We start from the raw sequence: 26,471 nt of genomic DNA on the forward strand, positions 1-26,471 counted from the left end.
CAACATGTCAATTAAGGTCATGTCTTAATCAAGGTTTTCGCAACTAAATTGATTAGACTATTAATTTTTAATTTAACTTATTTAAGTAAATAAATTATTAAAGTTTCATTTAAAAATATTTAAGAACATAGAAAAAATTAATTTAATTGATTTTAAACTATTCATAAATTGATTAAATTAATTCCTCTCTTCGAACTGATATTCTAATCATTCTGTTTTAAACAACATTTGTATTAATGTAACACAAAATGTCTGCAAAATATTAATTTTTAAATAATTTTATTATAGACTCTAATTATATTTACTATTAACCCATAAATAAAAAAAATAGTACACTCAATCTAATAACTTATTAACAATAACACTCGTATAAATCCATCAATCAGCTCATCAAATATATATTTTAAAGAACCAGAAGACGCTGGAATTCTTCTCATGGCTTATGTTGAGCGAGGTTTGGATCCTTTCTCTCTTCTTGTCAATTTCTCTTTTAACTATTTATTTCTGCTATTAGATATTTTTCTTAATGTGGTTCAAGATCTATTACCCACTATAAGTTCTTATTATTTATGTTATTTTTTCCTGTATTGAAATATAATATTCGTTGAACCCTAATTAGTTACGAGAAAAGAAAAGAAATGTTTTTTTTCAGATTTTTTAAATCAATGAGATGTTTTGTGGATCGTAATTTCTTGTGGGATGATGGAAATTGAGGTTTTAGTTTGGTACTTCGATGAATTTTGATGAGAATTGTTCTAGCTTGGAACAATCTTCAATTTTCGGACTTCTTTAGCATATAAATTCGACCCAGTTATTTTCGTTTCGCGGCTTTTAAATTGCTGAAATGAGGTTTTAACTTATGAATTGCGCAAGGTTCCAGAATTGTGATAGTGTCTGTTGAAAAATCCCCTTTTATGGTAACATTTAAAATCAGTTTCAATAGATCATATTTCATTCCTACTAAACGAAAGCCTACCCTCAAGGAATTACATTTTATAGAAATAACGAACTTGCGTTTTCGTTTTCATTTCTTTTATCGAACTAATCCGCATTCCAGGTAACATAGGATTCAATTTTCTATCTTTGAAGAGCCCTGTTTACTAAGCCCTCCATAGTTAGTGCTATTTCTTTGCTCTAGTGGGTGGTATCTGCTAAATCTCCGTTATTTCGAAGATATTTGTTTCCTAATTCCTAATGCTGTTATGAATAAGGGAGGTTCTTTATGTTCTTCCACATGTGGTCTTTGTGAGTGAGCTATATGTATGTGAACACTGCTAGTAATATTTTCTTTGTAACTCTTTCATGGAGTTTATGGCTGACAATCATCGCTGAGCATTCTTAGCTGCAGTAGTTATTTGAAGATTGGTTACAACATATTGCCTTTGATCTTACAAAATTGGCTTGTTTGATCACTTTAGTATACCTCGTTGATCCCCTCCTATCTTCATGTTGTGTAAAACATTTGTTTGTGTATGCTTATTCAGGTGTTGTGAAATCAAAGCGATCAATATGGCGACTGAGGACCATCATTGATTTCTTCTGGGCAATCATCAATTTTATCGGAGTGTTTTTTTCGACCATGTTCTCGGTAAGTTCTCATTTTTCTTTGTCAGTGGTCAGTTCTAGGGATCCTTTTTTTGGTTGGTTAATCTGCATCAATGAATTGGAAACTTGAATGTTGCATATGCATCAGATGGAAAAGTCAGATGCCTATAGAAAAAGCTCTGGTTCAAGCAAGAAATGGGATGGTGGTCCAGGAGGACCAGGAAGTGGACCGTATGGTGGTGGTGGCAGCCCACGTCGACCATCACGTGGACTAGACAATGTTCGAGGAATTGATCATAGTAAGTGCTGTGCCTTATTATGATGCCTGGGAACTTCCAATTATCAGTGATTTTTTATCACCAGGCCATGTTCCCCTTCAATTTGTCAACTAAAATAATTTGTTATTTGCCACTGCTATATTTTCAGGTTCCCTTCCTGCTTGCGGCTCTTGCTGTGGTGGCTAGTTCCCAAACATTGTTGTGTCTAATTCATTTTTATTTTGTGCAAGAAATTTATAAGATGTTAGTGTCAATAGACTGCCTGTGAAATAAAAAAAACTTTAGAAACTCTTTAAACCCTTTTATTTTTCTCTCTCTCGAATTTTGACATTTTTTATTGTCATAAATTAAAAATTGTTGATATATGATTTGGTTGGTGGCTCCTTATGATCAGTTTATCGGTTAGAATATGCAAAAGAAAGGGGTTCTCCTGTGAAAAAGAAATGGAAAAATGGAGCTTTTCAGAGAGCTCCCTTTTAAGAGTCTTTAGAAATATATTCTATAACAGAAATCATTTGCAGCATTATTGTTAATTGCAATATGATAATTATATCATCAACCATAGGGTAACTGGGATTTATCATCAATCATGGACCATGGTCTATCTGACATGGATAGGCGCTGACCTGAATCTAGTTTGTTTCAGGTCAGGAGTATTAAATTGGGGTTGATAGATATAATTACGTCCAAAAAGCGTAGGGCAAAAAAGAAAGAAGAAATCGAGATCTATTGATATGTTTATTTACTCAACTGGAATATAAAAGGGTTAATTACACGTCTCAAAAATGAATTTTCAAAGCAAACAAATCTTTCATTTTTCTGTAATGTAAGCATGTGTTTTTATGTTGTGATTGTGTTAAAAATATTATATAAATGATTTTATATATTGGTAACTGGTTTTAGATGACTTTTGATCCTCATTACATGTTTGTATGATGTAATTGTATTTAGTACAAAGTTGCAGTAGTATTATATGTTGCCATAGTTGTTGGAACATAGCAAAAATATAATTTATGAATCGTTTTTTGATTTATTGTGTAATTTGATGTTAAAATTTTGATTTAATGTAATTGTATATGCCGATCTTGGAAAATGCATCAAGAAAACTCATGTATTTAGGGATAAATTGTATTTTGACTCCTCTACTGAAAAATAGACAAATTAACCCTTACACATTATAAAAATGCACAAATTAGATCTTTCGATAAAATTTCACTATTAAATATTAAATGAAGACCTGACCTATTAAACTCATGCTGGAAATTATTATTTTTTATTTGAAAAAATAATAAATTCCAACCTGCCATTTAAAAAGAATTAAAAATTATAATAAAAAAGCTTAATGCCAGATTTGGTACTTCAACTTATTATTAAAAATAATAAGTTATGGGTTTTGTTTAGAGGTGTTTGTGGTTGGGGTCGGACTCAACTAAAAATCCAGGCCCATTTGTTAGGTTTAGGTTCGACTCAGCTCGAAAAATGGGCTCAAAATTTTACCAAGTTTGTCCCGGATAAAAATGTTAAAATCCGGGTTTGGCCCGTATTAATTTTTCATATTATTTGTATACAATTTTTAAATATATAATACATCAAAATAAATATTCCCCAACAAATTAAAAATAAATTTTAACAAATATGTATACTTAAATAATACTACTTAACAAGCGAATGCTTCTAAAATAATAACAAAATTAACAAATACCTCTAAAATAATAATAAAATTAATAATAAAACAAGTTTTATACAATATCCAAACAATAACAACAAAATAGTAGCCACATAATAGTAAAATGTTAGCAAAATAGTGAGAAAATAACAAGAAAATAGCATTAAAAAAATAAAAATAGAAGATTTTTTTTTATTTAGTGAATTCAAGTCGGGCTCAACTTGGGCAAAAAATGTCTTACCTGAGGCTCGGCCTATTTTTTAAATGAGCATTATTTTTTTGTCTAAACTCATTTTTTGAGCTTATATTTTTGCCCAAAACAAACCCATTTTTTGGACTTATATTTTTGCCCAAAACCTCTCACATTTCAGATGAACCTTTGAACCAAATGACCTGATACATGAACAAGTCTAGTCTTGTTCATGCTTTAAATCTCATACATTATGTACTATAAAACTAAAATAAAAACTGTTACATATAAATAAAATTCTTGTTAATTGCATTATAAACAGGGGTGTTGGTACAACCCGGCACGAATAATTTATTTTTTAATTCCTTATTTGAACTTCTTTTAAAATAATATAATTTTTTTAAAAATTTATAAAATTTTAAGCATATAATAAAAATTTAATTTAATTTCAGCACTTAAAAAATTATCCAGAATAAAAAAAAATGTAAAAAGTTGGAAGTTAGGCAACATGAAGTGGAAGAGATTGTGGGTAAATGGGTGCATTAAAAAGTAAAAGAATATGCATATTATAGAAGGAGAAATGAAATTTGGAACCTGAATAAACTTGCAGGAAAGGATTAGGAAAAGAATCAATGCAGCCTTATGTGGGAAAAGCCTTCCAACTATGGTTAATTATCCTCCCCTCCCTCTGCACGTATTCTTCTCCCTCCCCTTTGCTTTAAATCTCTGCTCCAAATTCTTCATATCACATCCTCCCACACACACAAAGATGAATCCTTTACTTTCACCTCTTCATTTCACACTGCTAATGCTTTCATCAGGTACTAAATCCCAGCATCTACAGCTCTACATTATTTTATACATTACATGATTATTATTATTATTATTATTTATTCTTGGATTTGGTAGGGCCAAAAATGTATGAATGTGCAAGAGTCTTCACCATAGTAAACTACTGCAAGGAAACAATCTGGCCTGGAGTCACCCCCGGTGACAACTTCAACGGAGGTGGTTTCGAATTAAAATCCGGCCAATCCGTTGTTTTTCAAGCCCCAGTGGGGTGGAGTGGTCGAATATGGGGCCGAACCGGTTGCAAGTTCGACAAAAGCGGAACCGGTTCATGCCAAACAGCCGATTGCGGTAACACCCTTAAGTGCAAAGCCTCGGGGAAAACCCCGGCTTCGCTGGCTGAATTTACGCTTTCTAACGTAGATTACTACGATGTGAGCCTGGTCGACGGATTCAATCTTCCGATTGCTGTTAAACCGATGAATGGGCAAGGCAACTGCAGCAGTGCGGGTTGCGATAAGGACCTGCGGCAAACTTGCCCCTCGGAGTTAGCCGTCAAGGGCGGAAACGGCAAGGTTATTGGTTGCCGAAGCGCCTGCGATGTGTTCAACACCGATGAGTATTGCTGCCGAGGGACTTATGGGAACCCTGTGATATGTCAACCTACGTTTTATTCCAAGAAGTTTAAAGATGCTTGCCCCACTGCATATAGTTACGCATATGATGATCCAACCAGTATTTTCACTTGTTCTGGTTCTGATTATGTTGTCACCTTCTGCTCATCCAGGTTTGGATCATTTTCCTAATAACTATATGTGTTCACCCACAATAAATGTATTAGAATCTAGTCATGTTTGCATGTTACTCACATCAAGTGTTTTAGATGGATATACTCCATAATTAAGAATGAAATGTTTTGATGTTTGATTTCAGGAATCAAACGGTATGTTCTTACCATGACCACAAGCTTGTGTGCAACGCAGCAAATGGCTTAAATCCATGGATGGGAAGTTGCTGGACTGCAATGCTTGCACTGTTATTAATGATTAATCTGAGGATCTTTTTCTAAGAAAAAATGGCTGTAATTTGTAATTGTAAAATTACAATTACATTCTTTTATTCTTTAATTGCTATCTTTTACTTTGAGAGAAACAACATTATTAATTCTGCCATAATCATTATCTTTTCTTTTTCCTTTTCCATGTTGACACTTTTTGTGAATATTACTGACTGAAATGAAGATAAAACTTATGGGCTTTGGGTGTTTTTTTTTTTTTTGAGAAATGGTTCACAATGCTAATTTATGATATACCATATGTGGAGTTCTAATTATATTTCTTTTCTAATAATACTTGTTCTTTATTAAGAAAAAAAATAGACAGAACAAATCAAAATAGACTAATAAGGCGAAATTTCTAAACATTCATCGGAGTTGCCGCCAACCACCGATGAAAATTTCGCCTCCATTTCGTGGCGGCAGCAGCCATGAACTGAACAAACAAATGTGAAAGGGTGGGTCAAAGCGTTGATGAAGGCGGCTTCAGCCACCAAACCCGCAGATTGGGTGAATTAGCATCACAACATCATTGCGACACAGCCCAAAGATGAAATCCAGGTAGAGAGAGGGGAATAAATATCCGTTTTTTTTAATATTTTTTATTTTTAAATTTATACTAAAAAATAATTTTTGTTTTATACCTCTTGAATATTATTTAATAAAATTTTAAAGTCTTTTTTATATTATTTTTTAAATTTATTTGATAAAATAAATTTATTTTACAGATATTATTTAATAAAGTTTCAAAGTCTTTTTTTCATAAACTTTTCAGAAAAGATAAATTTTAAAATAAATTAAAAAATCAATAAATTTTATAAGCTATTTTTAGAAAGATATGTTTTATAAAAAAAGTTGAAATTATTTTTATTATTTTAAATATAAAATATTTATTTTTATAGCATAAAAATTAAAATTAATTATAAACTAAATAAAAATAACATTAAATTTGTTTTGGATGAGTACAGATTCACCGTTTAAATACTTTGATTTAGATTAATTTTTCTTATTCAGCACTACCAACAAGGCAGAGTTTTTAATCTTGAATTTATTAAAAGAAAAAGTGATAGGCAAGAGGACAAAAGAAAACAATACATCTGGAATGTGGAGATGGGCGGCGATTTGGCGATGGATTGCACCAACAGCAACAGTTGCAAAATTTGAAGTCTTTCAAAACAACAAAATATCACATTTATTAAGAAAACCTTATTACGGATTACCGTTTAGGCCTAAAAGCTAGTTTGAAAAATAAAAAGATTCGGATAAAAATATAAATTTCAAAAAAGGGTTTGACAAAAACAAGATTTCTTTTCTAAATGAGTCAAGTCTCTGAGTAAAATTTATTTGACCGAGTTGGGTCCGTATAAGCTGTTTTGTTGTTCTTTTGTTGTTATTTCGCTATTATTTTGCTATCATTTTATTATTATATTGCTATTATTTTATTGTTATTATTTGAATATTGTATAACTCTTATTTTTATTGTTAATTTTGTTACTATTTTAAAGCCATTTACTTGCTAAGTTGCAACTATCTTAGTGTTATTTAAATATAAAGACTTTTTCTAATGTATTTTCAATTTGTTGGGAAACATTTATTTTAATAATTTTAGTGTATTTAATATATTATATTTTTAAAATTTATTTTTATATAAAAAATAATCTAAAAAAATTAATACAGGCGGGCAAGGTCAGACTCAAGTTTAACATTTTTAATCTAGGTCGGGGTTGGACAAAATTTTAGATCCATTTTTCGAATTGAACTGGACCTAGAAAATGGGCCTACAATTTTGCATCGATCTGACTCGGCCTGACCCATGATCAAGTTTAATTGCATTTGCAAGAGCCAAGTTGATGAGTTGGACTTATGCACACGAGAACTAATTTTGAAAGGTCGATGTAGTGTAAATCGGTTTATTTTTATTTTGTGATAACATCGCACAAAAAAAAAAAGAACATATCATTCTTCTCTCTCACTTGTTATCTCCTTCCTCTTGAGTTTAAAAAATATTTTCACCTTATGTACATCAAAATGTACAACTTTTGTCAAATATAGGTACGAAATTTTTAAAAAAAAAATGTGTCAAACACAGATACCAAATAATGTATTAAGTCTTTATATTATAAAACCATTTGGTAATATAATATTTTGTTTGATAAAAATAAATCTTGATTTTTGAAAATTATTTATTTTATAATTTTAATCTTATAAATATAATATTTTATATTATTTTGGCTTATATGTCAAAAAAACCTTAAGAAAATACAAAAAAAAAATTAACCCCCTATATTAAATTTCGTCCAATTAAGCCCCTACCATTAACTAAAATAATCAATTAAGCTCTTACGTTAACGGTTTCTATCATTGACCACGTTGATCGTTAAAATAAACTGAAGGATCAATCAGATGGTGACACATGGCAGTTTCAGACACAATCTTGTATTTTTCCCTTAAGACTGATAAAAATTACAAAAAAATAAAAAAATTATAAAATAAAAAAATAAAAAAATAAAATCAACAAATATTAAAAATATTAAAATTTATATAAACTTATTAAAACTATAAAAAAAATTATATAATAATATAAATATGTAATCAATTAAGCCATTTTGTTAACGGTTTCTGTCATTGACCGTTAAAATAAACTGACGGATCATCAGATGGTGACACATGACAATTTCAAGCACAATCTAATATTTTTCCCTTAAAACTGATAAAAATTACAAAAAATAAAAAAGAACAGTTGCAAAATTTGAAGTATTTCAAAGTAACAAAATATCACATTTATCAAGAAAACCTTAAAAGACCATTGTACATAAGCTATCAAGTATCAATGGGCTTAGACTTATCATAAATTGGATTATCCAGGCATAAAAACTCGTTCGAAAAGTGAAAGAGTTTGGATAAAAAGATAAGTTCAAAAAATGAGTCTCAACAAAAAGAAAAACCCTTTTCTACATAAGTCAGGTCTAGAGTAATTTTTTTTTTGATTGGGTCAAGTCTGAATAAGTTGTTTTGTTGTTATTTTGTTACCATTTCGTAATTATATTGCTATTATTTTGTTATAATTTGAATATTGTATAACTCTTGCTTTTATTGTTAAATTTGCTACTATTTTGGAGTCATTTGCTTGCTAAGTTACAAATATCTTAATGTTATTTAAGTATAAATACTTTTTCTAATGTATTTTCAATTTGGTGAGAAACATTTATTTTAGTAATTTAGTGTATTTGATGTATTATATTTTTTAAATTAGTTTTTATATAAAAATAATAATCTAAAAAATTAATACGGATGGACCGGACTCAAGTTTAGCATTTTTAATATGGGTCGGGTTTTGGCAGAATTTTAGACTCATTTTTCAAACTGGATCGAGCCTAAAAAATGAGCCTACAATTTTGCATCGACTCGACTCTACTCAACCCATGATCAAATCTAATTGGATTTGTAAGAACCAGGTTGAGGAGTTGGACTTATGCACACGAGAACTAATTTTGAAAGGTCAATGTAGTGCAAATAGGTTTATTTTTGTTGTGTGTGATAACATCGCACAAAAAAAAATCATTCTTTTCTCTCACTTGTTATCTCCTTCCCCTTGAGTTAAAAAGAGTATTTTTTTTACCTTATGAATATCAAAATGCATAACTTTTGCCAAATATAGGTGTCGAAACCATTTTTTTATTTGAAAAAACGGGGATTGACTTTGAAAATAAAATGGGAGTCGCTATCAATCTTTTATTGAGGTGTGATCGGATCACCTTAAAAATAATTTTTTGGTCTACGAATTTTGAGAAAACAAGTTCGGGAGTCGGTTACGCACGAGGAAGGGTTAGCACCCTCATAACGCCCAAAATTGGTACCGAATTGATTGTTTAATGTCTTAATGTCGAAACTTGAAAAGATTTTTAAATACGATCCCATGAGATGAAAGCTTAAATAATTGAATTGGCTAAATAGACGGACCCATTTCAAAGAAACAAACCGCTATACTCAGTAAGTTAGAGCACAACAGTTCAATCTTCGAAGCTAAACTCGTCTCTTTTTAAATTTTTTTTAAAAAAATGTTTTAAGAAGGATATTTGATTGTTCGGGTCAATCGAGAAATTAGAATCCAGTAAGTTAGGGTTCAATTTCTCGAAATTCCTAAACATCAAGTATTGCCTTTATTTTAAAATCGAGATAACAAAATGTCATATCCAGTAAGTTAGGATCCAACATTTCGAAATCTTAAGAACTTCATTGTAAAAAAAATGTACGATTTTAATAAAATGAACACTTGATTATCTAAGTTCATCGAGAAGAGTTAAAGCCCAGTAAGTTAGGGCACGATTCTCTCGAGAACTTACGAACACCAAGCTTTTTCTTTTTTGGAATTATGAAATAAAATAATTATAATGCTAAAATAAAATACAATTCTTACAAATAGAACATAATTGAGTAGCAATACATATAATGTAAAAGATAAATAACAACCTAGACTTAAACTAAAAGCAATCAAGCAAGTAATAAGCAAATACAAACATTGACTTTAATCATGTTATACAAACATCCATATTAATAATTAAGAAACCTATAAATTAATAATCAATATAAAAAAATTTCGAGACAATAAGAAAAAGAAAAAACAATAATAACCATAAATAATGTGAATATTTGATACAATTTGGTAATTGAACTAAAAAACAAATAAAAGATTTGAATGAATTTTAATGAAAGATTTAAAAAAATAAAAAAAAAAATCAAATCAAATAAAAGTGAATAACTTAAAATTAATACTTACATTTTGATTTATAAAAAAAAATCTAGTATAAATAATAGTATATACATAATAATAATACATATAAAAGTTAAAATAAATAAAATAAAATAACAAATTTAAAAGGAATAAGGCTTCCGTGTATAAAAAAAATCATTTGAAATTAATAATATATTAATATATATATGCATACTAAAAAATATATTATATATATTCATATATACAAAAATATGAGATATTATTATTTAAAAAATTGAAGTTAATTATATATATATGAACAAAAAAAAGTATAAATTATGCCAAGATAATATATAAAAATATTTATAAAATTAAATAATGAATACATAAAATAATATTATATAGTAAAAGAATTTATAGTAAAATTAGGTTAACTAATATATATATAATACTAAATATAATAACAACAAATAAAATTAATAATAATAAACCAATTAATTTAATGAAAACAGATCTACTTTGAATTCTAACAAAATTCTAAGGGTTGATTTGAAATAAATGAGTAAATGTCCGCATTGAAAACCACTAAAAATCATAGGGACTATTATAGCAATTTAACACAAGAATTTTAAACAATCAAAATCGGACGTAGAAAATGACACCGTTTAGGCTTGGATCCAGGTGAAAACAGAATCAAATATGCGGTACAAATTACAAACAATTGCAGGAAATTAAATTGCAATTCCATTAAACGCAGAGGGATCTGTTAGGTAAATAGACCAGACATCCATTTCACGCGGATCCTACCCCGGGTCGGGTCACCGCTTGGATCTGGGTCTCAGAACGACGTCGTTTCAAAGCCACCGTATTGGCTCCAAACGGCGATGTTTTAACTTCGTGCTTAAAGGCTAAAACTTGAAAAATCTTTTTCATTTTTTAGAAACCTTAAAGAGAACAAATGTTCTCTGCACCGTTCAGTACTGAGGCACTCGATTGGTCTCCGATCCTAGCCCATTCTCCGATGACGACAAAGAGGGCCAGAATCTCACCGCCAGGTACGTCCTTTCTTTCCTTTTATTATTTCTCTCCTTAACCAACGATTAATAAACACAAAAATAAGAAAAAGAAAGAAAAGTAATAACCAGCCAAAATGAAAGAGAAAAAGGAACCCAGAAAATCACCTCTTAGTATTTTGATTTTTTTTATATTCTGAATGCATGTGTATCACCGATTACAAAGATTTCGCCTTTTGTTTTATAGGCTGAAAAAATAAACAAAAATAACAAAAATGAAAATACAATTTTTCCTTTCTGCTGCGTTGTTTGCTCTATTTGCAGGTACGGAGTCGGGGACGTGGCGTGTACGGAGGCCAGCTGGAGGCGCGTGGTGGTGCTACATGCGTGGGGAGTGGCTCGGTAGCGGCGCATCAGCCATTAGGGTTTTCCGGCTTTTGTTTCTATGTTGGGTTTTGGGTTTCTGTAATCGGGCCAGGGTTCAGGCCTTTTTGGGCCAATTGGTTTGTAATATGGGCTGGACTGTGTAAATGGACTTTGCCCTTTTATTGAATTTGATTTTATTTATTTATTTAGTTAATAATTTTTTTTGACATGTATGTGAGCCGGGCTAAAATGGTCTGCTACAATAGGTACCAAATTAAAAAAAAAAGTTGCCAAACACAATACCAAGTATAATTTTAATTTTATAAATATAATATTTTATATTATTTTGACTTATATGTAAAAAAAATTAAGCTCCTATATTAAATTCGCATCCAATTAAACCATTGTTGTCCACTACAATAATCAATTAAGCCATTCCATTAATGGTTTCTGTCATTAGCCACGTTAACCATTAAAATAAACTGACGGATCAATCAAATGGTGACACATTGTAGCTTCAATTTCAGTCTAATATTTTCCCCTTAAAACTAATGGAAAATAAAAAAATAAAAAAATCAACAAATATTAAACATTGATATAAACTTATTAAAACTATAAAACTATATAATAATATAAATATTATAAAAATTATAACATTAATAAAACTTATTTAAAATGTTTAAAATTAAAAAAATTAGAATTCTTTGAAAATAATAAAAATTGTAAAAAATAAAAAAATATTAAAATTGTTATGAAATAAATAATAATAATAAATAGGAGAGCAAAAGAAAACATATGAATTTCATTGATCAATAAGGATGCTTACAATGTTTCTCCAAAGTCTATATTTATAGAAATAAGAAGTATAAATGAAATAAATTTCTACTTCTAATGAACATTAGTCCTAAAGTAAACTTATCTTAATCTTGATGGGAATATTCTTAATGATAAGATATATTCATGACACCCTCCCTTGAATGTCCATCGGTAGATAATGTATCTCGTTAAAACTTTGTTAAGATAAAAACCTCATGGGAAAAAAAAATCTTAGTGAAGGAAAAAAATACACTTATCTATAATACGTATATCATAATGTCTCATTAAAAACCTTACTAGAAAAAACTCAGTGGGATAAAACCTCGGTTAAGAGAAATTTACTACCCCTCATGACAACATCACATAATATATTATATTCTATATATTCCAATATTGAAAACTAACTTTTCAAATGATTACTTGAACGAATTTAATAAACGTTTATATCGTCAATCTTCTGAATATCATGAGTGAGGAAATTTGGTGGAAATATGTTTTGATCTCTTCAGAGTTCCAACAATAATCATAACAAACTTTGATAATGATTTTTCTATAAATATACATATAGGTATTTTGGATCATTTTATGATTTTTCTTCAGCTACTATTCACCAAGTTAAATTTACCACATAGGTCCAAATCATTTCAATTCACATAAGTGTTTATGCAAACATATTTAACAATTTATTGGGAATTTCTATATGCTTCTAGCATTCAAAATCATTCAAAGATTTTTAATATAAATTTCACTATATATTAATTCATATAAAAGGTTGTAACAACAACCATTAGACGCATATCAAATCTTTTATGAACAACCACACTAATAAGATATTTAAAGGTTATTATATTCGCCACAAAAGAATATATTTTCATAATCATTGTTAGGACTTAGCAAAAAACTTTATTTTTTTTATTTCATTTTCGTAAAACTACTCATTTGTACCCCGGTGGTTTTACCTTTAGACATTTGGACCACTAGTTTAGAAACTTCACGAATTTAATTCTACTTGAATTCTTTTCATTTTGGCCAATTTATTTCATGTTAATATTTCTTAACAGATTTATTCAAGAGCCTCATTTTCTTTCATTATTTCAACAATATTATTTCATGCAAAATCGTTGTCGACAACTTTTATTCTCACAGTTTCATATTTTCTTATATTGACATAACTTATCGAGACCTATTCATTTTCACTATTTCCATCTTCATTTTCAGGTACCTAAAGCTATTCTAGAGTTCTAATAATTAGCTATGTATTAGGTTTCTTCTGAAACAGCTGCCTCCATTATATGATCATCTAGATTTATTCTTTTCTTTTACAATAATTTTCATCTTTGAAACCAATCAATCTACCATGCTTCAGGCATGCATTACCTTCAATTATTCTAACAAACTGTCCTACTGGACTTTAATTCAAATCAAAACATTAATTGGTATATAACACTTGATTATTCTCATCAAGTTAGTAAATGCATCTTGCAGTTAACTTGTAATAAAGTGAATTATCTTTTTGAGCTTTTGGTCCAAATTACTTTCTACGAGGATCTAGATAATGATAATTCATTCTAAGTAATTATTTTATCCAGTTATTATTTCTCTCCCCTAATATTGAGAAAACTATCTAACCAAATAGTAGTCACAAATCATGTTGTAATTGAATCTCCAATTTATTCAAAACATCTAATAATGCAATAAGATTCATAATTAATATATATTCCCAACATTCTTTGAATATTCATTTTGTGAATTGTGGTGGAGCTACTTAAACGTATATCACACATTCAAAATTATAAATGGGTTATATTTAGCTCCTGACCAAAAACCAATTGTAACGGGGAGTACTTATCACAGTTTATTGGCATGATGTGTACAAGTGTTAATTCATATAAAATATCACATCCTTATAAACAAAAATTTTTGTTCTCAAAAGTAATTGTTTAGCTATTAACTGGAGGCATTTAATCATTAATTATGCTTAACCATTTTATAATTATAAACAACAGGCATTTGCGATGGTTACTTGCATTGACAATCTAGTATACAATATTCATTGAAAGCTTGAGTAATAAAGTCACCAACATTAACAAGAATTGTCTTGGTTGCATAATCTGAAAGTTTTATTCTTAAACAAATCATTAAACAAGTAACCTCAAAAACTATAGGTTGCGAGTTGATAACTCATATGTTATTCTATTTTTGGTCCTGTGTTTGGTTCTTATTGTTCGAGCCCACACTCGATAGAAATTATTATTCCCAGAAAATAGAAGTTTTATTCCGATAGAAATTATTATTACATGGTCGGATCCTAATACAAAAAAGCAAATTGTATTAGTAGATGAACCTAAACATTTCCTTAATCTAATTGGAAATGAGCAAATCGATTGAAAGGCTAATATGTCATCTATTAAGTTCAATTGGGGAGATGTTTTGTCTTAAGCATCAAAGCTGATGACTCCTAAAAGATAGAGACATAGATGTGACTAGCTGGACTAACAATACATTGGACAAGACCCAAATAGAATATATCCTATATTTGTTTATGGATTTATTCACTTGTGGCATTCATCGTGTTGCATACCTTAATCCTAAGTAAATGATTAACTATGTATGCACAACTCATATACTTTGATGTAAGTAAAAGTTTGAGTTCAAATAGATAAGGAACCGAAAGTTGGTGCATTGGGTATATGACTTTTGCAATATTTAGCATCATTCACAATAGTGAAATTCATAGTCCAACTAATGGGTAAATGATATCCTCTCATCGACATTATATGATAGATGAAAAACAAAAGTAGCCACGAGTCATTTTTATTTGTGATCAATGACTTAAAAACTATTTGATAGTAATTGACTTTTCATAAATGAATATATAATGGTTATCATGAGATAAAATAGGATCATTTTAGGAGAACGGATTTATCTCAAAGAGATTAAGCATATCTTATGAGGGTAACAAAATGTTAACAAGGTCATTAGACAAATAATGATTAAGTAGCTTTTGTAATGGTATGTAATTAAGGAGAGCTCAGTTACAATTAGACCTGTCAATGGCCCGGACGGCCCGGCCCTGCCCGACGGCCCGCCCGAAATATGGGAGGGTTCGGGTAAAAATATAGGCCCGAAATATGGGCTTGGGCCAAAAAATGAGGCCCGTTTAAAAAACAGGCCAGGCCTCGGGCACCACTTTTTTGGCCTGGGCCCGGCCCGAATATAATAAATATATATTTTTTATTTTTATTTTTTAATTTTTAATTTTAAAATACTTTTAAAATATTTTTTTATTTTTTTATTTTTAAAATAATTTTTTAATGTTTATTAAAAAATGGGCCGGGCCGAGCTTGGGCAAAATTTCAGGCCCATATTTCGGGCCGACCTGGGCCGGCCTAGGAGGGGGGCCAAAAAAAATTTCCGGGCCCGACCCGACCCGGCCCATGGACAAGTCTAGTTACGATACATAGTAGAATGACTTCGTGACTAATGAAAAGCTGAAACTTAATTATAAATTATTTGAGCCCTAATTACATATGTCCATTTGGTCTTTCCGCTAGCTCATTGAAACCATAAATGAATTGCATGTAGAACCAAATGAACAGAAATGATGAAGTTAGAGAAATGAATCGTATTCACAAATAAATGCATTTTCTCACTGAGTATAGAAATGACTTGAGAATTAATTTAGGGTTTTTGAATTATTATTTTCTTAAACAACTAAAGTTCGAAAATGAAATTAAGTTAATTATTCATTATGAATTCATTGAATATGAAAATTAAATATATTTCCTCATAGATTTTTTTACGATAAAGTCATCATGACTTTAACATATTAGAATTGGGTTAAGAAATTTATTTAATTGGGAAATTAATTTAGTTAATTTAATTAATTAAATTAATAAATTAATATTTATTTTGGGAATAGAATTAGGTTGGATTAAATTATAAAGTGTTGGATCAAAAGTCCAAGAAGCACATATAATTGGACCCAATACATGAGATGTCCAATTCCCCTTATTTTACATGTGAGGGGCGACAACCCTAGTGTTTTTATCTAGGGTGTACCATCCCCTTCTAATTAAACTAAGAGAGTGTTTTATTTGTATTATACTTATTCAACAAAGATTCTCTTATCTCTCCCTATAAATAGATGATATTGGTAGAGTTATTAACACATAACTTCCATATATTGTTATTCTGCCAGAAAATAGTAAAAATTTATTTTCTTAGAATAAATTATATTTTTCAGGAATAATAATTTCTATCGGTATCTATTAATAGAATTATTTTCCTACTAAAAGTAATAAATCAATTTTGGTTATGTGTTTGGTTCTTATTGATTGAGCCACACTCAATGAAATTCGGGGTATGAAGATATTAGAGAATGTCGTTTGCTTGAAAGTCGAGAACGTTGTGGATTCATCTCGCAGAAAACACAAGTACTTTTCAATAGAATGTTTACTGTTATAAATATCACAAATCGACTTGATTTTAAAAATTTTAAACTTTCACTATAATTAAAAATCGTTTTCATAACCAGATTTTTCCAACAATTAGAGGAAAAGACGCTAGTTTTTCAATACAAAATTCTTACCCAATATAATAGATAGAAATTAATTGTCTCCCCATCCACAGTCTTAATATGATATTTGTTACTGTAATAGCCTGAAAGTTAGTGGTGTCGGAAAATGTGATTTTGGAACCCTATTTTTTGATGACCAAGTCTAAAAATATTATTAATTAATATTTACGAGTCTATTATAGTGTTATTTTAATTTTTGGTCTAGTAATTTTATTCAATGGATAGTTAATAAAGGTACAAGTGTAACAACCCTAAAGTTAGTGGTGTTGGAAAATGAGGTATCAAGACCTCATTTCTGTAAATTCATCCTGTAAATATTTACGGAGTTATTGTATAGGTGAATTAAATTTTTTATAGGAAATTTTACCGAATTAATGGCTAATTAAGGTTCAAGAACTAAATTGTAAAAGTGGTAAAAATTAATCGCTATAGATTTTTAATTAAATCAAGGACCAATTAACCAAGTGTTTCATTTATAAGTTGACATTTGATGGTGGTTGCACATGGTTATCCACTAAATTTTTTATTAAGCTTAAAAAAATTAACTAATTAAACTTTAATTAAAAATAATTAATATTAAGTAATATAATCACATGTTTATAAGTTAAATTAAAGAGCTATCATCTTTATTTTTTTCCTTTCTCTTCTCCACCAAAGTATCAAGAACCCTTGGAAGCCATTTTTGAGTTCTTTTAACCATTCGACCCTCAATTTGGTATGATTTTTAAATCCATTTCTTGTAATATTTATGTTTTTGAGGTCCCAGGAGCTTGATTTAACTAGCTTGTGTACCAATTTATAAAAATGTTAAAGTTTTCAAAAGTTACCATGGTTGATTTCTTGAAGTTCTTGGTGTTAAATTGTTAGATTTTAAGCTTAGAAATGAAAAAGGACTAGTTTGAAAAGTTTAGGTGCTAGTTTTTTAAAATAGGGACTAAAGTGTGTAATTTTCAAAATTGATGATAAATTTATGTAATTATATATGATAGAGGGCTATATAAGGATTAAATTGAGATCATTTTCGAAATTGAAGCTCAAATTTGAAAGTTATGGCAATTTTGTTATAGTGACTAAATTGAATAAAATTCAAAACTTTAGGGAGCTTTCAAAAATTGAAATTGAATTGATACATACATATAGTAGACTGCTATAGAATATTTGAAATTGATAATTTGAATTAAATAATTGTATAGATTAGGATTTGGACCAACTCGTAGATAATCGCGGAAAAAGCAAATTAGTGGATTAGTCATTGACGTCTTGTTAATTGTTGATTTTGTCTGGTAAATTCATATGGTAAAATTATTTTAAAATTCTTATTTAATTTAATTATGTATGTAGGAATGTTTAATTATACTTTGAAATCTTTACCATTTAGTACGAAAGGTGAGATATGAATTAATTTGTAAAGTACTGTAAATGCGATAATTATAAACTTGTATGAAGTACTGAAGGGATATGAGATGTGTTATAATAGACGATGTGTACATGATTATGCTATAGTAATATAAATGTTATGAATTCAGTATTAATGCCTGTGTGAACTTAGTAAACTATTAGGATACGGTTGACATGCTAATAAGTTTAGTTGCACGCTTGTACGGGTTTGCACTTTGGTGCCTCTATTTGTACTTTGGTGTCTCTATACAACACTATAGTGCTTTCTAGTGTAGTGTAGTTACCCGTACATCCAAGTTTATTTACTAGAGTTTATTAGGCTAAATGGTAAAAGGAAATAGATGAATTGCGATGAAACGACATAAATTTGATTGTAATATGTTAATTGTTATATTTATTATGAAAATGGAAATGAAATGTTGTGATATGTAATTAGAAATGTATTTGCCTAAATTATTATATGATAAGGTTTCAACTTAACTCACCTTGCTGTTATATGTTATGACATTTTTGGCATTTATTACCGAGTAAGTAACTAGTTGTGTTTTTATGTATAATAAGGTAAGTTTACGTTTCAATACCTATGAACTTACTAAGCATTTAATATGCTTATACCATTTTTTCTTTTCCCTTTGGTTTTTAATTTACGAAACGTGACGATTGGATCGCATAGAAGCTCACACTATCCACCTATCAATTTGATAAACTTTTACTCATTTTGTAGGTCAGTATTATGGCATGTACATAGTTGTTTGTCCATGTGTCTCTTGTGAATGATATTTTGGGTTGAATTTAGTTTAATGCTTAATCTTGTAAAGCTATATGCATATATGTAAAAACACATGTTTCGGTATGTTTGGAGGTTGATAGAAAGTTAAGGATTTGAAATGGAAATGTGATGGTGAATTGGTAAGGTATGACACTCATAGTGTATAATTAGCATGAAATGGTATGAGAATTTGATAGTAATGAATATATATTCATGTTAACATATTTGGTATGATTTGTTGTGAAATGGTGCCAATTGTGGCATATTGGTTTGAGTTGGTAATGTTTGATCTATCATCTAATTGATATTTTGAGTATGTTTTGATATGGTATGGTTCAAATGATGAAGTAAAATGGTAACATATGTTTGGAATGAGTAGTGATTTATGTTTGAATGATTATGAATCCATAGGTTTAAATGACATGCTTAAGTGTCTAATTGGTGCATACTAGTTTGATGGCTATGAGATGGTAAAATGGATGTTTGTTATATGCTTTGAATTGGTTTTAAGCAGGATATAAGTGTGCATTATGTATCAATTGTGTCAATGGTTTGGCTTGGCATGAAATAGGTACTAAATGGCCTAAAATGTACCAAAAACAAAGTCCACATTGAGACGAGAAACTCTCATCATCACAACGTCGATCAATAGTTAGTGATGTCTCGGGGTCAAGTGCTTGGACATCGCAACATGGAAACTGTTTGGCAAAGTCATGACATGGAGGAGGTGACGTCACGATGTCAACCCTAGATTTTTAAAATTTTGCAATTTGGTCCTAATTCATGCTTAGAGTCAACAAAAGACCTTTCGTAAGCTCGATTAAGGCTCAGATTTAGTTGTGAATCGTATTATGAATGTGTTTAAGTCATAAATGTTTGTTTGATTGATATATTTATTGTATTATGTCTGAAGTTTCTCCGACAACGGATGTGGCATCCCATAACTCAGACTTGGCGACCGGGTTGGGCGAGGAGGTGTTACAGTTACAAAGTATATCCTTTTAAAACAAAATAATTTATTTGAGACTGGCTAGAACATAGTGTATTAATTATCATTTTGTTTCTTCGAATAACAATGTATTAACTCTTCTAGAGCCTTAAATTAATTTTGTACCACCAAAAATTGTTTCATTCATTACCAAACAAGAAAGGTGCTTCTTATCTCTAAGAGTAATATGCACTGTTGTGTTGTTTACAGGACATATGTTTCCTTTCCTTTAAGAAATATTGATTGAACAATAAAATTTTCAAGTGTATGACAGGTACATAACCAACAACTTTTCATAAATTATCTCTTTTCTTTGAAGGGTTATATTGGGAACTCTTGTTGTCCTATTATTTATCTTTATATATCCACTTTTAGTGGTGAGAAGAATTATTACTAGTAAGAAATCCAATAATTAAGTAATTAGTGTCACAATCCACAAAAGTAATGCAATTCATACTTAATGTTTATGCATACGACAGGTAAGCAACCAGTGACCTTTCATACAACATCGATAACATAAGTTATCTTCACTCCTTAAAGGGTTCTCTTGGGAATTCTTGTTCTTCTGATGTTTATCTTTATTTTTCCACTTCTAGTGGTGAGAAGAATTGATATGACCATCCCTTTTATGATTATTATATAGCCACTTACTATATTCACAACAACGATTACGTCTTTATATAGTAGATCTAATACAACGGGCTTTATGGTTTTTCATTTAATAGCTCGTTATTTAATTCAACCATAAGTAAACATCACATTAATTCATAATATATCTTAAAACCTTTTTCACGGTATCACAACTGCATAAGCACATTTGAAGCATTAAAAGTTTAAAAAGTTTTCTCTAACAAGTTCTCATTATTAATGTTATTCCCACATAATTGAGAACTCATCTTAAATACTGCAGGGTTATACTCACTTACATATTCAAAATATTGCAACTTCAAGTACATCCAATCATAACAAGCTTTAGATAAATTTATCATATTTCGATGGTCATATCTTTCTCTTAAATTAATCCACAATTCAAGTGGATTTTTCACAATCAAAACCCAATTTTTCTCTATCATTTTCAAAATAAAGATAAGTATCATGCATAATATAATCTAATTGAATCTTTCTCTATCAAAAGATGTAAATATTTATAGCAAAAGTGATTTATACTAAATATAAATTTCCTCATTCACAAGCTTAATATGAGATCCACTAGACTGGATATATTTTAAAACCAATGCATTAACCATCACAAATTTTGATACTTCAAATATTGATATATTAGCTCTTTAGGAGCTTTCATCTAATTTTGCACTGCCAAATATTGCATTAATATTGGTTTGTTTCAATACTAAATAAGATAAATACTTTTTACTATAAGGATAATATTCATTGTTACAAAATATTTAGCCATACAACAAGTATGTGACCAATGATCTTTCATGTCACATTGGTAACATAAGTTATCTATACCATCTGAAGGGTTATTTTGAGAACTCTCATTATTCTCTTATTTATTATCATGTTTCCACTTCATGTGGTTATTATTATGCCACTTATCGTGTCCATAATTATATTTTCTGAATTATTTTTAATACTTGCATTTATTTTGGAGAATGTAACAGATCTAGTAGGGTGAACTTCAAAAGGTTCCAATATATTCTTTATTTGAAGAGAACCAAGACAACAAAAATTTATCCTTGAGTCAGCAATTAATATATTTAAAAAAGATAATCCAAACAAAAATTACCATATGTACTCAAATATAAAATACATAATATTAATATATTTCTACTAAAACTCATGCTTTTAAAATATTAAAAGAATATTGCTATACGATATTATTTTTTCAAATATTATAAGACATTAGAAAATCATTTGAAAAATATACTATAAAGGTTTATTAATAAACCTTAAGAACCTATTAATATTTAATGATCTAATTTAACAATTCAATCAAATTTAAAACGTAAAAAAGTAATCACAATTATACCTGAATAAAAATATGTCGAAGCTCCTTACCAATTTAAATTTGCTTGATAAAATTCAAGATCAATAATAAGAATCGAGATTCATTCGAGATCAAAATTTTCAACATTTTTAACAACATAAAAATAAAAACAAGTTAATCATAATTAAACACAAAATAAATATATATATCAATATAAAAAATTAAGTAAAAACTTCTTAAAATTCCACTTATCTTGTACCTAAGAGTTTGGAGAATAAACCTGGTCTTCGTTCCTCAAATGAATAAATCTGATAAGATATGGATAAATAGATTTATATAAAGTTCTTGGCGCATAAAGTATCAGATCTTTGGAGTAGCTAAGTGGTATAAAGGTGATTTGGATCGATTAGCCTAAAATCGGTAAGGGTACCGGTCCGGGAAAAGTCATTAGATTGATTGACCTGGGAACAATTTTTATTATTTAATAGTTTTATCAACCAAAATTTCATTATCCAACTACTAGCATATGTTAGAATGAAATATTCTAACCAATGTTTTTAGAATCGGATCGATGGTCGAATCGGTCAAGCCATCGATTTGTGAGTTTGATTGATTTGTCTAGTTCAATTAAATAAAAAATTTAAAAAAATAAAAAAAAATCGATTCAACTATCTGGTTCTCAGGTCAACTGGTCTAATGGCTTTCTTTGGACCAATACCCTTGTCGATTTCGGTTTAATCAGTCAAACCAACTGATCTGGTCCAATTCAAGTTTTTATTATATTTTATAATTTTTATGATTTTTATAGAATTCTAATACGTTTTTATAAAATTTTAAATATTTTATTAACTTATATATATTTATAATTTTTTTTATAATTTATTAGTTTTTTATTTTTATAATTTTTATAAGTTTATTATAAAAAATTAATATTTAATAATTTTATTTTTATTTTTTATGAATTTTTTGGGAGAAATATTTGATTAAACCAGAAACTGCAACGAGTCACCATCTAATTGATCCGTCAATTTATTTTGACAGTCAACATGATCAATGATGAAATCCATTAATGGAGGGGTTTAATTGATTATTTTAATTAACGAGAGGGGCTTAATTGAATGTGAATTTAAAACAGAGACTTAATTAATTTTTTACATTTTTTGAGGGCTTTAATAACATATAAGCCTAATGGCTTCAATAGTATTCATTTATTTCAAATATGATTTTAAAAAAATTCAACGTATCATTTCCAACATTATGCGATAAGTAATTCACTTTTTTTTTGGAAATACTTTTAATGAGTTATCAAATCCACAATTAGTTGAAGGGCATTTTTAAATATTCGCCAAATAATTTAGAACACAACCTGAATATTATTACAAAATCCAAGTTGTCGTAACAATCACGCGAGAATATATACAGTTTTAAATTTTATCAAATATATAAATCGGATCTCTCTGTCGTTGAAAAGAAATTTCAGAAATCTGTAAACAGGGAGAAATGGCGAGTGGTGGAAAAGTGTCTTTCAAAGTCACTCTTACATCCGATCCAAAGCTCCCTTTCAAAGTGTGAGTTTTTTGCTCTTAAATATTTATTTTACTAATTTTTCTTTCAAATTCTGGTTGTTGTTCCCGAATTATTTTTATATAATCTTCGGAATTTCAGGTTTAGCGTTCCTGAAGCAGCCCCATTTACGGCTGTTTTGAAATTCGCAGCCGAGGAATTCAAAGTCCGTCCCCAAACCAGCGCTATCATCACCAACGGTAATCGATTCCTTGCTTCTTTTTCCTTTTTGTTAATTTTCTAATTAAATTTGATTTTCTGTCCTTTCTATTGTGATTTTTAAGTTAATTATTTTACATGGTATTGTTAAATAAGAATTCGGGAATTTGGAGGTGGAAACTGTGTTATATGAAAAATTTTACATCTTTATGAAGGGGGGAAAAAGACACTAATTTCAGAATATATGAAGCGACCTAGGCAGAATTCATTGTAGTAAAAGGTATTTTAAGGTTATCATATGATGAAACTTAAGTTATCTAAATCGTTTATTGAATTCTGTAATTTGATAGATTTGGACATATAGAGTGTGTTTCTTCATAGGTGCACCTCTATGAGTGTCGGATATGGGTATGTAATTAATACGGGCATGCTCAATTATTTCCTAATTTCTTCAATGTATTTGAAAGATCTTTGGAGGCTGATATCCTTGTATCCATATCTGAATATGTGTCGGATACTGCTATTTCAAGAAAAAATAGTCAGAGCAGCATAGCAACTTACAGAGTGCAAGTTCTTTGAGATGTACTTCTAGATTGTGCTTCCTATGACTATTCAGATCAGTAAAAATATCTTGCTAGTTTGTATAACGGGAGGATGCTGTATGGTCTGAAGAAAACCTTTAAAAGCTTCCGAATGTTTGAAATGGAGCCTTCTCTTGGTTGAACTTTGGATCTATACTTTATGAGACCTGGTTCTGATATAGATTTACTGACTTTGGAGCTCATCAAAATGGATAGGGAATCAATTAGATATTCTTAGTAATATGTAAGAATTCAAATTTACAAAGTGAGAAACTTAAACAAAACAACATGAAGTTACATTATGTTTGGGCATTCAATAATTTGGTTCATCTGTTTACCTTTAACTCTAATTTTCGTAAACCATGTTTGTTACCTGAGTCTACATGTTGTGAGTTGATAATATTGAAAAATAACATAAAAATGTATTAAATTGTTTTGCAATCAGAATATGCCGTGGTTAGATCTTTATAAGCTGCTTTGACTCCCTTATATCTATAATTTGTTTTCTTAATAAGCTTAGTTCAACCTACATTTTTAAATATGAATTGACATATAATTATAATGAGACAGACATGTCAAATCTACGATGTTTGATATCTAAATATCTAATCCTAAAGCCTGTGGTTCATTGAATTATGTGTTCTTTCTGAATACAGATGGTGTGGGAATCAATCCTCAGCAAAGTGCAGGTGCACCTACACTTACTCTGTTGTTAACTAGTTTTGTTCTTTTAGAGTTTTATTTTTGTTTGCTTGTGTTTATAGAGTCTTATTGTGTTTTCCTTTTTCTTTAAATTTTGCACTTCAAATTAGAACCATGTCACCTTTGAACCAAGCATCTGCCCTTTTTTCCTTCTCTGGAGAATCCAATGTATAACAGTAGATTTGTGACCTCCCTAAGAGGATTAGGAATATTTTTACATAGCATTTAGCAAACTACATGATGCAGGAGCATTGAATTTAGTCTAATTATTTAATGAGTCACATGACTTTTAGTAAGAATTCTAGTATAAATATTCTACTAGAGGGTTAATAAGATCATCTATTATCAGTGCACCAAATATCCGAACACGATATGTTTGGGCTGAAATATGGGTCAGTTTTATGCTGACCCCTCACTTCTTTGAAACCCTTTAGCACTGCCTTTAGTAGTGATGATTGTTGGCTAAGTGCAACTTTATCATTTAGTACAAGTTATTTGCTATTATTCTGGACTCTAACCAATGCTCATCATTTCAGTTGTGTCATCGCTTTTCCTATTACCTTTAGGATGGATGAATAGCCTAAGGATAGCAAGTACATAGCTCAGCAATACGAATCCTAAAATATAATTTATTTTACCATTTACTATGCCATGTGCGATCCTCTGTTATTTTAGTGAGTCCGATCTCCTATTCTCTAATTGCATAGCAAAACTAGTCATTTCATAGTTAAGGCAGTTAATTTGTTGAAAAAGTAAGGGAAAGCGAATCTCATTTTAGTTGTGATCCAACCTTGCTCATGTAACCTTTTGCACAGGTTTACGATTTGCGTTTATGTAAACTTTGATTTGGTTTTGGCAGGAAATGTCTTTCTCAAACACGGTTCGGAGCTTCGCCTGATTCCCCGTGACAGGGTGGGAGCCTTTTGAATGCTTAAAAACTTAACACTAGTTTATCACCACCTTTAATTATGGATCTATTTTCTTGACATGATTGAACTTTTACTGTGTAAACCATAGCTGATAACATATATTTGGAGTAAAAATGATATAATGGGTATGTTAGTTTTGCTACTCAACTAAATAGGAGATGAGTTCAAGGTTGAGATTGATCAGAAATTCCAGCCTCGAATTGTCTACTATCTTTTAAAGATCGACTTGAGATAAAGATTGAATATCTTAAACCCCTTCGATTGTCGATTATGTATAAATTACCTTAAAATAGGATGGTTTTTATGTTGGTAATTTTAATTTTCTTTTTATTAATTTAATCCTCCCGTTAAAAATATTGTTCAAAATGATCACTTAAACTGTTTTCCCATTAATGGATTACTGATTGGATCTGCCACATCAGCATTT

The 26,471-nt window shown here is 29.5% G+C and overlaps 4 protein-coding genes across 4 annotated transcripts; all 4 read left to right on the forward strand.

Moving 5' to 3' along the window:
- Positions 1-270: 270 nt before the first annotated feature.
- LOC121214626 (selenoprotein K) lies at positions 271-2,188 on the forward strand. The gene is made up of 4 exons (XM_041088464.1): positions 271-454; positions 1,485-1,588; positions 1,694-1,844; positions 1,972-2,188. The coding sequence occupies exons 1-4, from the start codon at positions 436-438 to the stop codon at positions 2,007-2,009; spliced, it is 312 nt and encodes a 103-aa protein (XP_040944398.1). The 5' UTR covers positions 271-435; the 3' UTR covers positions 2,010-2,188.
- A 2,176-nt stretch (positions 2,189-4,364) lies between these two features.
- LOC107951447 (pathogenesis-related thaumatin-like protein 3.5) lies at positions 4,365-5,723 on the forward strand. The gene is made up of 3 exons (XM_016886510.2): positions 4,365-4,500; positions 4,589-5,255; positions 5,402-5,723. The coding sequence occupies exons 1-3, from the start codon at positions 4,449-4,451 to the stop codon at positions 5,535-5,537; spliced, it is 855 nt and encodes a 284-aa protein (XP_016741999.2). The 5' UTR covers positions 4,365-4,448; the 3' UTR covers positions 5,538-5,723.
- A 5,253-nt stretch (positions 5,724-10,976) lies between these two features.
- On the forward strand, positions 10,977-11,813 carry LOC121214627 (uncharacterized). Its single transcript, XM_041088466.1, has 2 exons — positions 10,977-11,288; positions 11,571-11,813. The coding sequence occupies exons 1-2, from the start codon at positions 11,192-11,194 to the stop codon at positions 11,774-11,776; spliced, it is 303 nt and encodes a 100-aa protein (XP_040944400.1). The 5' UTR covers positions 10,977-11,191; the 3' UTR covers positions 11,777-11,813.
- Positions 11,814-23,320: 11,507 nt separating this feature from the next.
- LOC107910211 (ubiquitin-fold modifier 1) lies at positions 23,321-26,231 on the forward strand. The gene is made up of 4 exons (XM_041088467.1): positions 23,321-23,678; positions 23,776-23,873; positions 25,070-25,102; positions 25,975-26,231. Exons 1-4 carry the CDS (start codon positions 23,611-23,613, stop codon positions 26,040-26,042), a joined length of 267 nt encoding a protein of 88 aa, XP_040944401.1. The 5' UTR covers positions 23,321-23,610; the 3' UTR covers positions 26,043-26,231.
- The last annotated feature ends 240 nt before the right edge of the window (positions 26,232-26,471 follow it).

The sequence above is a fragment of the Gossypium hirsutum genome, chromosome D02 (assembly GCF_007990345.1).
Source record: "Gossypium hirsutum isolate 1008001.06 chromosome D02, Gossypium_hirsutum_v2.1, whole genome shotgun sequence".
NCBI classification, from domain to species: Eukaryota; Viridiplantae; Streptophyta; class Magnoliopsida; order Malvales; family Malvaceae; genus Gossypium; species Gossypium hirsutum.